This window comes from Sapajus apella, unplaced genomic scaffold (assembly GCF_009761245.1).
Source record: "Sapajus apella isolate SASKATOON/1434 unplaced genomic scaffold, GSC_monkey_1.0 scaffold69, whole genome shotgun sequence".
NCBI lineage: Eukaryota > Metazoa > Chordata > Mammalia > Primates > Cebidae > Sapajus > Sapajus apella.
The window spans coordinates 8,896,763-8,912,344 of NW_022437009.1; the positions used below are offsets into that span (position 1 = coordinate 8,896,763).

Here is a 15,582-nt window from a genome sequence, read left to right on the forward strand (position 1 = left end):
GGAAGCTTTTTTAGATGAATCTTATTTTCAAAAATTCCACCTTTTTAATGTATTTGAGTGTGGCCCTCAGAAGTTCCTGAATTCTGTACAAAGAACACAAAAGTTTCTGGAGGATGGAATAAGACAAACTGAAGTTAAAGTCAATGTAATTTGATTTTGGGAGCACAGGGACCTACTGCAGGTGGCAGATGTCCCACTGTCCACACACCATCCTGAGCTACACTGCTGTTCTTCACAGCTTCTAGGAATTACATCTTTTTCGGTAGTTTATGGTGGTGCCTAAATATAGTTGTAACTCCAAAGGTTTCAGAACAGGAACTGGAATCCTGAGAATCTTGTGAAAATACTTTCTTATGCCTCATCCCAAATATACTGAATCATCTCTAGTGATAGGACCTGGAAATCTGTACTTTCTTAAAAGGTTCTTCAGGTAAGGTTTGCTGAGGTTTACTACAAATGTACCCTTGATCTGATGCTAATGGTGTATTTAGGGATGAAGGATACACACACTAAATATCTGAGTGCTTTTCAGCTTCCATCTATGCTGAAAAAAATCTGGGAGAATACACACATTTCAATTAGCCCCCAACATCTTGCTTTACAGCTTTAGACCACTAAAGCCCAGTATAGTATAGGAGAGAACACTTCACCAGCATTCAGACTTGGATTCTAATTTTTGTTCTGAAAAAATAGCAACTGACACTGGCATGCCATTTAGCCTCTCCAGTTCTCAATTTCCACTATAGATAATACCTGATGTGTCAGTAAGACAGCTGATGTAACTGTGCCAAACAAGTAGAATCATCCTTCCTTCTCTGTCCTGCTTTGTCCTAGCTTTCAATGTTTGATCTGCCCTAATATTTTCCTGTATGTATTTCTCTATATCAGATGCTAGAGCAATTGCTAGCAAGGAAAGGTAACGACAGACTTTCATTTCCCACTATAGTCTGGCCAACGAATTAAAGGTTTACCTCTCCTTGCTAATCCAATCTACATGGGCCTGATGGAATCATTAAAAGTGCATGCAAGCAGCACCCTGGTTGCCATGTAAGATGGTGTAGCCACTGTTTATTCCTACTATGGAACAGGATATAGATGAAAATCAATAATAAGACACCTCATTTTAGCCAATAGTTTAAATCTTTTCTCCTGTGTCCCTCTTATTCAAGCAACTGAATTACCTGTATACAGTGGAAACATATCTGGTTCCCATTTCAAACTATAGTCCAGATACCAAAAAAGGAGAGTGCCAGAAAAAGAGAGTACAAAGGGAACACGTAGAGAGGCCCAGGCACTTGCTGAAAATTTAGGGGAAGGGGTTGAGATTTCTAAGTGACGGACAAAATCACGTAAATGAAGACTATAACATTAAAAACCCATTAACAGGAAAGATGAACAAAGTTCTTCTTTTAAAAGTTAAAAGGTTTGGTTCTGGATCCAAGATGGCTGAATAGGAACAGCTCTGGATTGTAGTTTCCAGTGAAAACACAGAGGGTGAGTGATCACCACATTTCCAAACAAATTTTACTGCCCACAGACCAGGAGATTCCCAGACGGAAAAGGGCCACGAGTCTCCAGTGCAGCTGTTTCAGTCAGTGCAGCTGTTTCAGTCAGTGCAGCGGGTCCCCGCATAAAAACTCACACAATTCCGGGCGCCATTTCAACTGGTGACTGGAACGCCTGGGAGACAGAGTCGCCCATTCAACTGGAAAAAAAGGGGGTGAAATGGAGCCAGGTGATCTATCTGGCTTGGCTGGTCCCACTCCCACAAAGACCAGCAGTCTGAAACACTCTGGATTGAGAGTTTCACAGCAAGCATAGCTGGACCCGGGACGGTCCAGCTCTGTGGGGGAAGGGCATCCGCCATTACTGAGGCAGTCCACCACTACCAAGGCAGTCTGCCATTACAGAGACAGTCTGCCATTAACGAGGCAGTTCCAACCATATCCCTATAAACAAAACCGCAAGGAAGTTCACACAGCAGTTGGGCAGAGCCCATGGTAGCTCAGCAACGCCTCTGTTGGCAGACTGTGACTAGGCTAACTCCTCACTCAGCAAGGCATCTCTGAAAAAAGGCAGCAGAATGACAGGAACTTATAATAAAGCCCCACCTTTCTGGGACAGAGCACCTGGGAAAAAAAGGTGGTTATGAGTTCTGCAGTAGCAGACTTAAACATACCTGCCCGGCAGCTCTGAACAGACCAACAGAGCTCACAGCTTAGCACTTGAGCTCCTATAAGAGACAGACTATCTCCTCAAGCAGATCTCCGACCCCTGTATAACCAAAGAGACCCTTCTTAAAGGAGAGCTCAGGCTGACATCTGATGGGTATCCTTCTGAGACAAAGATAACAGAAGAAGAAACTGGCAGCAACCCTTACTGTTCTGCAGCCGCTGCAGGTGATCCCCAGGCAAGCAGGGTCTGGAGTGGACCTCCAGCAGTCCTACAGCAGGGGGGCCTGTTAGAAAGAAAACTAAGAAACAGAAAGAGATACCTTCATCAGCAACAAAAAGGACATCCACTCAGAGACCCCATCTGAAAATCACCAACCACAAAAACCACAGGTAGATAAATCCACAAAGATGGGAAGAAACCAGCACAAAAAGGATGAAAATACCCAAAACCAGAACACCTTTCCTCCTCCAAGGGATCACAACTCCTCACCAGGAAGGGAACAAGGCTGGAGAATGAGTCTGATGAGCTGACAGAAACAGGCTTCAGAAAGTAGGTAATAACAAACTTCTATGAGCTAACAGATCATGTTCTAACCCAATGCAAAGAAACTAAGAAACTTGAAAAAAGGTTTGACAAAATGCTAATGAGAATAAACAACATAGAGAGGAATATAAGTGAATTGATCAAAAGAGACAACATGAGAACTGCTGGAGAGGATGTGGAGAAATAGGAACACTTTTACACTGTTGCTGGGAGTGTAAACTAGTTCAACCATTGTGGAAGACCTAGAAATAGAAATTCCATTTGACCCAGCAATCCCATTACTGGGTATATATCCAAAGGATTATAAATCGTTCTATTATAAGGACACATGAGCAGAAAATCAAACACCACATTAACTCATAGGTGGGTGATGAACAATGAGAACACATGGACACAGGGAGGGGAGCATCACACACTGGGGTCTGTTGGGGGAAAATAGGGGAGGGACAGCGGGGAGTGGGGAGTTGGGGAGAGATGGCATGGTGAGAAATGCCAGATATAGGTGATGGGGAGGAAGCCAGCAAATCACACTGCCATGTGTGTACCTGTGCAACAATCTTCCATGTCCTTCACATGTACCCTAAAACCTAAAATGCAATAAAAAAAAAAAGGACAGATGCACATGTATGTACATTGCAGCACTGTCTACAGTAGCAAAGACTTGGAACCAACCCAAATGCCCATTGATGTTAGACTGGACAGGGAAAATGTGGCACATATACACCATGGAATACTATGCAGCCATAAAAAATGATGAGTTCGTGTCCTTTGTAGGGACATGGATGAACCTGGAAACCATCATTCTCAGCAAACTGACACAGGGACAGAGAATCAAGCACTGCATGTTTTCACTCATAGGCAGGTGTTGAACAATGAGAACACATGAACACAGGGAGGGGAGCATCACACACTGAGGTCTGTTGCCGGGGGGATTAAGGGAGAGAGAATTGGGGTAGGGAGTTGGGGAGGGATAACATGGGGAGAAATGCCAGATATAGGTGATGGCGAGGGAGGCAGCAAACCACAGTGCCATGTATGTACCTATGCAACAATCCTGCATGTTCTTTACATGTACCCCAGAACCTAAAATGTAATTATATATATATATATATATATATATACACACACACACACACACACATATATATATATATAAATAAAATAAAAAGTTAAAGTTTCTACAAAATAGAAAGGTCACAAGACATATCACAACAATGCAGTGGACCAAGTTTTCTTATTTATTAAAGAACAGAAATAAAGTTTGCTTAAATTCAAAAAAATAACATTAAAACTTAGTTTATCTTTCCACTGAATAAAACTGAGAAAAAATTGGCTTTCATATCATATATTTATTTAAAAAAATAAAATGGGAAATTGACAAAGTTACCACATTATTCTGCATGCTAACAGGATTTCCCAAGCCTGTGAGAGATAACATTTCTTGACCAATTAAAAAAAAAAAAAAAAAAGAAAAAAAAAAACTTCCTCAACAATGTAGAGATAGGAAACCTTTCAATCCAAATTCAAGGTCTTTATTACTGGTTCCACCTCATAAGCTAGTGGGATGTATCTGTGTCACACGCTGAACTCCTTAGTAAAGAAAACTTGAGAAGACACTAAACAAGGATGTTACTAACAGATGATGATTTGTTAAAATTATAAAGCAATCATCTTTTGGCCTGCAAATAGTGAATATCAGAATTCTCCACCACCGGGGATCTAGCTCCCCATCATATTATTATTCTGAGTCCAGGATAATTACAATCACATGGCATTGTTTTCTGCATGCTTTCTTGGCCCAAACCCTGCATGACAACATACAATTTACAGGATGGGATTTGAAATTCCCATTCTCACACAGGATAGTTAGGGAGCGTTACCAATAATAAAGAATAAAAGTTATACAACATTGATTATTATAAATTATATTTGTTCTTATGCACCCCCATTCTCCTTAATATGTTCAGATTCTTTCCTGCAGAAAACATGGTGTTCCTATATAATACCAATTACATCATTAATGATGATTAGGATGAGCTGTAGAGACCTTGATTCTGAAGACATGTATGTGCAGGTGAGACGCAATCTGATTGCAAACACTGACACAGTAGCGGATCAAATCAAAGAAAGAAAAAATCTGGAAATAAAAAGAGACATTCTCAGCACTCGTTTGGGCTAAGTTTCCTGAAAGTAAAGAGGGGTTCAATCTGTTCTCTTTGCAGATTCTCCTTCCACTCTGTACAATAATTCAATTTCCTCACAATTTTTCCTTCACACACACACTCTTTCTTAGAGGTCAGATGGCAAATATTGTAAGCTTTGTGGGCCGTATTGTATTTGTCACAGTTGCTTAACTCTGCCACTGCAGCACGAAACCAGCCACAGACAATATATAAATGGATGGCCATAGCTGTGTTTCAAAAACTGTATTTACCAAAACAGGCTATAGGCCCACAGGGTGTAGTATGCCAATTCATGCTTTTTTACTCAGTCAGAAATTTGCAATTTATGAGTCCCACCTGATGTAGGCAGGACTAATAAGATTAATGCAAAAATAAAATAAAAGGCTCAAATATAAAGCTACAGAACTCTCACATAGCTCCATTTATGTGGATTTCTGACATTCCAAATCATTACAATTATATGATCTATCTATCATGACTGTCTCATCAAAATAAGAAAACAAGTAAACTTCAAACCCTCAAACCATGAAATAAGACATAGTACAATACCTACCAGGGCAATCCAAAGTACAATATATTCATCAATAAAGCTGTTAAAATACTGGTCCAGAAACAAAAGTGCCGGACCTATGAATGCTGTGTCATGCAAATGCATTTCACTTTTCGTCATGTGTGCAACCTATGAATAAAACAGAATAATGTATGCATTCATATGAGAACAATCGTGAGCTACATAGTAAATTATATTGTGCTGAGATATCAACTTTCAATAATTATTTAGGAATAGCTGTTGAATTGCCAAAACTAAAAACCCAACAACATGAAATGTGTCTGAGAAAGAAAGGGATATATCATGTCAACTAACTCTACAAAAGATACTTTTACAAGAAGCCTTAATTTGAGTGTCCAGATTGAGACTGAAGAATGTAGATAAACTGAACAACCAAATTAAACAGTATAAAAGGGTGAGAAATTGTACATTTTCCAAGAACTTCCAGTAACTTCAAATTGTAGCTTCACGAAACAGTAAAAATAGTTCCCATGTTGATATCAAGAGATTCTGATTAAAGGAGAGCAAACTCTAGACCCATTTAGGAAGATACAGAGTTATGGCCATAAAACCAGAATAAGATGAATGTGAAGAACAAAATAAATAAAAACTCAGGTGCTTACCACAAGCTTATTAGTGATTTTAGCAGATACAAAACCAAATGTCAGTATATAAAGACAGGGATGCTTTTCAAAAAGCTGAACTGCGGATTTTTTGTAGATCATTGCAGCTAATGTAATCACTGATCCAATATGGAGAAAAGGTGAAAGGACACTTGTTCCCTGTACAGAGTGAAGAGAAGAGTTAATAGTATTCAGTACTCATCAGATACTACATGGATCTGCTGCAGAATAGTTCAACCCAAACTTTCAGGTACCTCATGATGTCTGACAGGCACAAATTACTTTCATATAGCAATTTCTATAAATCACAAACCAGAAGAGCTAATGAAAAGCAGCAGCATAAATTGATTAGGCACAAACTGAGGAGTTCACTTAAGAGACCAGGCTTATTTTTACAAAGCAGCTCATGCTTTAAAAAACATGTGATTAAGTGTGTTTGTGTATGCATAAAAGTATGCATACATAAGCATATAAATGTGGGTAAGTATATATAAAATTGAAGTTTGGAACATTAGTTTCTTTAAAGGCTAAATATAAACTCTAAATTAAATGATGTTATACATTTGAAATAAAAAACAAAGTGACAACAAAACCAAGTCCTAGAGTAAACGGTGTTGAAAATCTTAATGCATACTTACTGCTATCGTTGATCCATTTTTGCCAACACCACCTGTGAAGATTACACGGAAGTAATTTGTACAGGAAAATATGGTCCCTGCTACAGTACAAAGTGCAGGAAAAATTTTCATTTGAATATTCAGCACTGGAATCTTTAATGGGTAGAGAGAGAAAACAATTAAAACATATACGAACTAAAATAAGAAAACAGTCTAATATTTGATTCATTTTCCCCAAAACTTTCCATTCCCTATTTAAGAAATATGTAAAGTAATAAAAGTTTCCTTTTCATTATAAGCAATATAGCAAGTCTCAAGACATGAGACTATTTAGAAATTAATCTCACTTCTGATATCAACCTTAAAAAAAACTGATTCAACTTTATTAACTTGTGTTACAAGCTAAGTTAGATTCACCTAATGCATCCCAGTGGTCTCCCAACAGTGAACCAGGATGTCTTCTGGCCTTTTAATAAAAGGAGGGTACCTTGCCTTTTTCTTTGTATATGTTTTTTAATTCTATCTCTAAATCTGTAGAACATTCATAATTGTTATGAGGAAGTATCAAGCATAATAGAAATGTTGCAACTAGATATACAAATCTGCAGAGTGTAGAGAATAGAAAATTTATATTCAGAAGAGTTCCCAACTCCAAATTGTTAGGATACAGGCAGGTAGTAAAAGCAGAAGGCAACTAAGAAGGCATTCATATGCAGGCGAAAAAACAGGTCAAGTACATTCAAACAGATTCTACTATTGTGCATCCAAAATTTTAACATTTAAATGTACTTTTCAGAAAAGTGAATAATATATTCATAAAGCATACTGAAAATGCGGATTTATTTACCTGAAGTATGGGAGAGAGAGTGGATTGATATTATGCATTTAATCTTGCAAATACAATATCCATCATTTAAAATGAAATATACTTGTACTGAATTTTAAAAATCATTTAAGAGTCTCTTTTTTTTTTCATCCCTCCCTTAGCTTTTTTGGTCTCAAATTTTGTCCAATATGGATTGAACAGAAAGCAACAGTAAAATAAATGATGTAGTCTAGTAATAGAAGCAAGATTCCAAAAGCCCCCAATGGTTTAATAAGCCATGAGTTCTTACAATGAAAACTTTTTTTTTTTTTTAAATTGAGATACAGTCTTGCTCTGTTGCCCAGGATGAAGTACAGTGGTGTAATCCTCATTTACTGCAACCTCCACCTCCTGGGTTCAAGTGATTCTCCTACCTCCCGGGTTCAAGTGATTCTCCTGCCTCGGCCTCCTGAGTAGCTGGGATTATAGGCGCCTGCTACCATACCTGGCTAACTTTTGTATTTTTAGTAGGGATGGGGTTTCACCATATTGGCCAACTCTTGACCTCAAGTGATCCACTGGCCTCAGCCTCCCAAAGTGCTGGGATTACAGGTGTGAGCCACCATGCCCAGCCGCAATAAAAACATTTTATATTAGGGTTATTTATACTTTGTAGGGCTGTCACCTGTCTACACTTTGAAAATCAAATAGCAAATGTGGCATTTCCTACTTTTTTGTATATAGAAAACCTCAGTAAGATTAGATCTAAATCGTAATGTTTCATATTTCATTTCTTCAAAACTCTCAAGAGCTCACTGTTTGCATAATTCGATTACCTCTTGCAAAAATGCAGCTCTACAAAAATTAAAATAAAATATTCAAGTTTAAGTTGTACTGTAGCAGTATTAAATTTTATAAAATTAAATAGGTCAACCTAAAAGTCAAGTCCTAAACTTTATGGAGTATCCTAAATGGTCATCCTCTATCCCTAAATCTCCAACCCCTACAGTCTAAGTTCAAAACTCGTTTTCAATAATGGAGAAAATCAACAACATGGTTGCTTTGAACTCCAAGATATTTTTCTGCTCTTGTTCAATAAACTAGGGACATTATATTCTCAATCTGATGCACCTGGCTGAAACTCAATACTGTGGCTAGTTTCCTGGTTCTCAGCCTCTCTTACCATCCCTCCGACTTTTGACTTGAGACAAAGGATCACTCTGGCAAAGGGGAAAAGACTATACTTTCCTCAGATTCCAAAAGAAGCAAAGCATTACTCCATTACAGGGGTAGCCCTGTATTAGGGCCAGGGTACTAAATGAATACCATCTTTGTATAATAGTCATCTATGTCATAAATGAACTGAATGAGAGTCATAACTGTATTTATACCTTGGTGAAATTGTTTTGGGATCATAAAAACAGTTGCCTTTTGAAAGAATAATAAGCACAAACATTAGAAAAGCCAGAAAAATTAGTACATGGCTTGGATCACAACAAAGTAAGGAAGCAAGCTATTGGCCTAGAAGCAAAGTATCATAGATTCTTAAGGTTTTCATCACTTCTGTCATATATGTTAGCTATATATACCAAAACATAAGCTCCTAAGTATGGGATTTTGTTTGAACTGATTTTATATTCTCTCTAGGGCCCTGGTTACTGTAGGTGTTCAATACACATTTGTTGAATGAAGATTGAGATCTCCTCCCTTTTTTTTTTTTACTTTCCATGTAGAACTCTGCTTTGGGAGAACATGAAGTAACACCCTGCTCCCACATTAGCAATGAAAAAGAAAGTTATCTATCAAGAAAATACGAGGCAAAGTGAAGGGAAAGCTCGAGTCAAAGGAATTCCGAGCCTCACCAGGTGATCCTTTAAAAATTGGCACTACTTATAAAAAAAACACAAAGGGTTGCCATTCTCATCCCACACTCAAGATCAAGGAGGGTGGCACATTCTGTCTTTCCCCGAGGTCACAAAGGATGGGGACATTCTGTCTTTCCCAACCTTTTTCTTTCTGTCATCATCTTGGACCTCATCAAAGGTGGCCAAAGTGCATCCGTGCTTTAGAAATAGCCAAAGAGCTATACCAAAGACATCTTTATGTCAGGCCTGCTTGAAGTTTCAATAGTCTTCAAGAGTTGGGAAGAGTAAGATTTCCTTTGAGTCATGGTGTCTGTCCTATAGCCAGGAGAAAACTCTCCAGACTCATACCACAAAGATATGCATCCAAATAACAATGTAATATAATTCACTTTTAAAAAGGTTGGACATTAAAAAAAGAAAATCTTAAAATTATCAGTATCTTTACCATATTACAATGGTCAAGTTTTGGTTCAACAGTTTGTATTAATGCAGAATATCAGTTAGTAAACTTTGACTAGTTTTCTTATAAGCATGATAAAATGTTCTTATAGGCTTTGTAAATTAGAGCAGAAATAAAAAGTATCATTTTGAGATTAGACACTTTCTTCCAAAGAATGTGGGAACACCTGTTTGTCAATCATTTTAATGTAAATGAATTCCACCAAAATGCAGCAAGTGTTAACATAATTACAGTGTCCACCAAGGAAAATGAACATATCAGATTTATTTAAGTGTAAAGGCATTTTAAAGTCTTATAGTTCAAAAATAAGATATAATCAATTTATACTACATAGTCTTTGGTCTGACCAAATGAATCCTGAAACTGTAGTAACACTCACCTAGTTGCCTTAACTGAATTCCAGAAAGTCCCTTGTGGCTTAATATAATTTGATCAATTACTACATTTAAAAGAATCAAACATAACCATGAGTTGGTTATATGTAAGTCTCTTCCAAAGTAAGAACATATTCTTTTTCTTTTTTTGAAGAGTGATATGATAGAAGATAATTCCAAGACATTCTAGAAGGAATGTCTTTTGGGGAAGCAACAAACAAAAAATATGCTTTTTGTTTCTTGCAAAGTATAAAACAAGCACTGACTTTTAGGCATGAAGACAATTTCTTTCCTTTGGAAAGAAAAGGGAAAACAACAACAACAACATTAACTATAACCTTTGGTAAAAACTTACCTCTTTGGGGAAAAAAACTGGCAAAGAATAGGTACTCCATATGTAATAGATGCAAATTACTTACCTTTACAAAATAGCTGATCTTCTGGAATCAGCCTTAATGAAGACATTTGCACTGTTTTTATTTATTCTGACCATAAACTTGCTTTCTAAATGTCAGTAAAAGCCTTTTAATTTAATGAGGATTTGGAAAGCAATTTCCATTTTATGGCCTCCATCTTAGAAGAGATGTAAATTTCATACCTGAGCCCTAGGTAAATATCGTTTCTCCATTTGGCACACAAGTAAATGAGAGCTCAATATGTAGTAATTGTTCCTTTACTAATGTAATGCGATTCAAAACAGCATATTTGGTAATCAACCCATAATACTAAGTAAAAAGAAAAAAACAATATAGCGATCTGAGGTCAATTATGGGAATCTGTTTTAGGAGTTGATAAAAAAGAAAAAAACAGAATATTTCACTAAGTCTCCAAATACAGTACCAGAGAAGTCAGGTTGTTCCCTTTTAGTTTAAAGATGCTAACAGTGGGACCAATGTGCTAACAACAGGATGAAGGGACAGGGGGAGAATCTGTTTTCCTGATGAAACCTAAGCTCACTAATCCTGGAATTAGATTGCTACGTTACTGGGTCTGGGAACTCCATTTCAGTTGTGAATCTGCGGCTTCCTCAGATAATAGGATTGTTACGTTAATTACAAAATAGAACAAAACATTTGATCTTTATAAAAGAAAAAAATTATATAGACTATGTACATGTGTAGATTATATGTGTAAATCCTAATAGAAAAAGGTAAAACCTATACTTGAAGCAATTTACTATCAGGCATCATCTAAGAAATAAGGATATGTGTATAATGTGTACAGACAACTTCATTTACAATGTTTTATGCATTTCCATATTTATAAAAAATAATTAGGCACATATGTTGAGCATCCCTAATCTGAAAATCTGAAATCTAAAATGTTACAAATTCTAAAACTTGAGTGCCAATGTGACACCACAAGTGGAAAATTCCACATTTCATCTTATGTGACAGGTCGAAGTCAAAAGGTAGGTGCACAAAAGTTTATTCGGCATCTCCAAGGGAAAAATGACCCTCCCAGCTCCCTTCAGCTGTGATCTATTTTTTTCGCACAGACCCATATCCTATCACGTAAGTATATCCACAAAGGTTAATAAAATGTATTGTGCAGGCTGGACACTCCAACAACAGGTTCTCCACAACGCCTGACATGGGGCCAAGAACCAAGTGCATTACTGCTTTTTAATTTTGTTTTTGTTTTTTGCTTATTCTCTGCTTTGTGGTGTAAAGATATTGTTGAAAATGTCAAAAAGTCCTGCAGATATTTTTTGGTTAACAGTGATAACACACAGGTATTCTGGTGATGCTACTGTGCCACTTCGCTACCCTGAACACATTATCTCTTCACTGTATTAATGAGATGTCTTATTTTTTTGCTAAATATATCTATGTGTGAATAAGTATTAGAAAATGATTGTTGAACAGTAGTATGTAAATTCAGAGTTAGTGATGCCAAACCACAGATTATCCACATGGGTGCCTGAGATAGAAATGCTTTTGCTTTCTGATGGTTCAAAACATACAAACTTTGTTTCATGCAGAAATTTATTTAAAATATTGTATAAAATTACCTTTAGGCAATGCGTATAAGGTGTATGTGAAAATAAATTTCATGTTTGGACTTGGTATCTCAAGATGCCAAGATATCTCATTATGTATATGCAAATATTGTAAAATCTGAAAACATCTGAAATCTGAAATACTGGTCCTAAGAATTTTAGACAAGGGATACTTACCCTGTATAAACCAAACACCGACTTGTTTTCCAGTAATCAAGCCAGAAATACTGCTTTTTGGATATTGATCTAGTGAAACTTTACGTACAAGATATTATAAATAATTTTGGGGGGAAAATTTTGGTATACAAGGCTTATAAAAATAATAATCAATGTAGTCAAGGGATATAAAAACTTTAAGTTGGAACGGGATAAGCTTTGGGCTTTATGATCTGGTTTCAGGACAACAAAAACTATTTTTTCCTTCCTATGAGGGAAAATTTTTATTAAAAAAAAACCTAATCTACTGAAGAGCAAAAGTAATAAATTTCATATTTCCTACACATTAGTCTCAAAAGGCAATAGGGCCTCTATATTGAAATCTAAGATATATAAATAAATGGTATTATGTACATAATGAATAGTTTCAGAATTTTCCCAGCTGACTGTGGATTATTTTTATTCCTTCATCTCCTCGCCCCTCATAGTCTCACCTTCCCAACAAAAAGATACTTAACAATTTATTTCTAGCAATAAATACTTCGGGTAGTGTATCAATTACACTTCCTCAAGTACCTAATTTGCCATCCTAAAGTGAGTTAGGTAAGGAGAAAATGTTGCTCAGTAAATTTCCCTTATACTTTAATCTGATTTTTAAGAATTACATTAATTTAGGCCTAGTAAATTATTTTTTAGGTAAGATTTCACCAAATGAATGATAAATACTATATTTTGAAGGGGTGATGGTAGTGACTGAGAGTTAACTAATGACCAGGGGAGTACAAACTATGACAACCCAAATATGAAAGAATATATTAAACCTGTAAGAGCAGCAACAACTTTTATCGAGTCCTTATTACTTGATAGGCACTATTCTAAGTGCTTTACACAATATATTAACTCATTTAATGCACAAAATAACTTTATTAGATAGGTACTATTAATGACTTCATTTTACAGAGGAGGAAACTAAGCCAGAGAAAGTTATACGACACATTAAGCTCACACAGTTGGCAGTGGAGCCTGGGTCAAATGCAGAGTCTGGTTCCAGAGCTTGTGTTCTTGGCCCCCATATTTTACTCCCTACCTCAGAGGTTTGTGGAAAAGAATCTGTTTTTGTAGAAGTGACTACATTTCAGGTAGACCTGGAAATCAAGGTCCAACCTTGTTCAAACAATCCCATGGCACTGATTTCATTCAACAGGCATTATCCTGTTTTGGAGCCAGAGTTAATTTACAATCTTATATTTGTTATTCAGTTTTAAGTATATGACAGGCAAACTAGTAGACTCATGTAGTAAAGAAACAGAATAAAAGGTCTAATTTAATCTTGTCAAAATAAATTTTGAGTATCAAGCAGATACTTGTTATATTATCTGCTGTTTCCTCATCTGTAAAATGGGATGACAATACTAATTCAGATTCTCAATGGCCTTTACAAATAACAGCTCTGGAATAGTTTTAAAGTTCCACTTAACTCCAAGTAGTAAAATGTACGACGCTCTAAAGATAAGTTGTGTTCTAACACTGCTATGACTTTTCGTGTTCAGAAAAAATAAAAGAATTGCACACATTACCCTTTAACTGGATTATCCCATATTAGAAAACACAAGCAAAAGAGAACATGCATTACATGGGATATATAATGTGAACAAAGTTACCATAGATTGCCAAAAAGGTGGTCCTCCAATCACTGCCAGCAAATGCATGATTATTATGAAGATTTGCACTTCAGTCACATCAATTCTGATTAGGTACAAAAAGCCAAAAGAGCAGAATTACTCACAGCAATTTTAAGTTAATCACTTGCAAGCTTAGCAGCATTCCTCTATCATGCACAATAGAAAAAAAACATCTCAAATATTGAGGAAAGGGGAAAAGGAGGTGTCAAAAATTTGTTATGAGCAAAATCATATAAAATCCAAAGCCTTTCAATTTAATTTGATGAATTTCAAAGAGCAATAAAAACCCCTCCTTTCGAAAGGAAATTTCTGACTCACTGAAGTTGGCTTGAAACCATAGGTTAACCTTTCCCACCAAAAAAAAAAAAAAAAAAAAAAAAGAAAAGAAAAGAAAAATTGAGGAGGTACTAAATTTTGAGTATGAAGCAGAGAATTACATTGCACTGCTATAAAATATGAAATCTTGAAATAAGTGCTTTGTAGTATCAGATGAAATAAATGGTGAGCTTTAACTAAAGTAACATAAACAACTGAGACCTTGTAAAACTTACTGCTCTTTAGATATATTCATTTAATGTCTGCCATTGTATAGGTGTGAAAAAAAAATCTCATCCAATTCTCAAATTCTTATTCTTACTAGGTTAACTACTCTAAGACTTCTGCAAAGAAGATACTGAAAGCAGCCAAGAATTAGCTTTGGAATTACTGAAAATAATTTTGCAGTCAAGAAGAGACAAACCTCATGCAAAAACAGGGCAGTAGAAATTAGAAGCCTGAAAGTGTGAAAAAAAGAACATGGGCAAAAAGATCGAGAAGCAAAACATACGCTGGTTTTTCTTTCCTTCGTCAGTTAGCACTTTCTACAATTTTGTGATTATCATTCTTAGATTATTGGATTCAAATGCTTTCTAATTTTGAGAACTTACCCTACAGATATGCTTGCACAAAGTGACGTTTGTACAAGATTATTCACTACAGATTTATAATAGCATAATTTAAAAAAATTCCCTCAGAGGGAGTAGTTACATAAATTATGGTACTTCCATAAAATAGAATTCTTGCAGCTTTTAAAAGGAGTAGGGCAGCTCTCTATATACTGATATAAAAGTAGCAAAGATATAGTAAGTGAAAAAAAGTTGCAGAATGTGCACAGACGCTATTTTTTTGTGTAAAAAAGAGACAAATAATATTCCACTTTTATTTTTGCCAATAACTGCATAACAAATTTCTGGAAGGATACATTACAAACTAAGAATAAGGGGTACCTATTGAGGAGTACGGTATGGGAACTAGGGAGCTAGGAGATAAGAATAAGGAGACTTTTCGCTGTATATTTTTCTATAATGCTAGCTTTTCAACAACGTGAGTAATTTATCTATTAAAAGTAGTTAGTCTAAGAAAAGTAGATAATAGCAAAGGGATTCAATTCCCAGAACAGAGCCCCCATTTCTAAAAATATGTAAAGCAGATAATCTGTAATGTGAGTTTAAGATACATAAGCTGTCATGCTGTGATAAATAACTGGGTTGAAACTAGTCTCTTGCAAC

At 36.1% G+C, this 15,582-nt stretch overlaps 1 protein-coding gene across 5 annotated transcripts in view; it reads right to left on the bottom strand.

Annotated features, from left to right (window-relative positions):
• Positions 1–4,047: 4,047 nt before the first annotated feature.
• Positions 4,048–15,582, bottom strand: part of CEPT1 (choline/ethanolamine phosphotransferase 1) — a 44,478-nt gene continuing 32,943 nt past the window's right edge. For 4 of the 5 annotated variants that reach the window (XR_004260281.1, XM_032249783.1, XM_032249781.1 and 1 more), the window contains 5 exons: positions 14,015–14,099; positions 6,713–6,844; positions 6,075–6,233; positions 5,455–5,580; positions 4,048–4,855 (listed from right to left, as the gene is read on the bottom strand). Coding sequence is in view for 4 of the 5 variants with exons in the window: in XM_032249783.1 (XP_032105674.1) it covers positions 4,736–4,855; positions 5,455–5,580; positions 6,075–6,233; positions 6,713–6,844; positions 14,015–14,099 (622 nt within the window). In the remaining variant the exon portion in view is untranslated. The remainder of the gene's footprint in view (positions 4,856–5,454; positions 5,581–6,074; positions 6,234–6,712; positions 6,845–14,014; positions 14,100–15,582) is intronic. The other variant, XM_032249784.1, reaches the window with a different exon arrangement.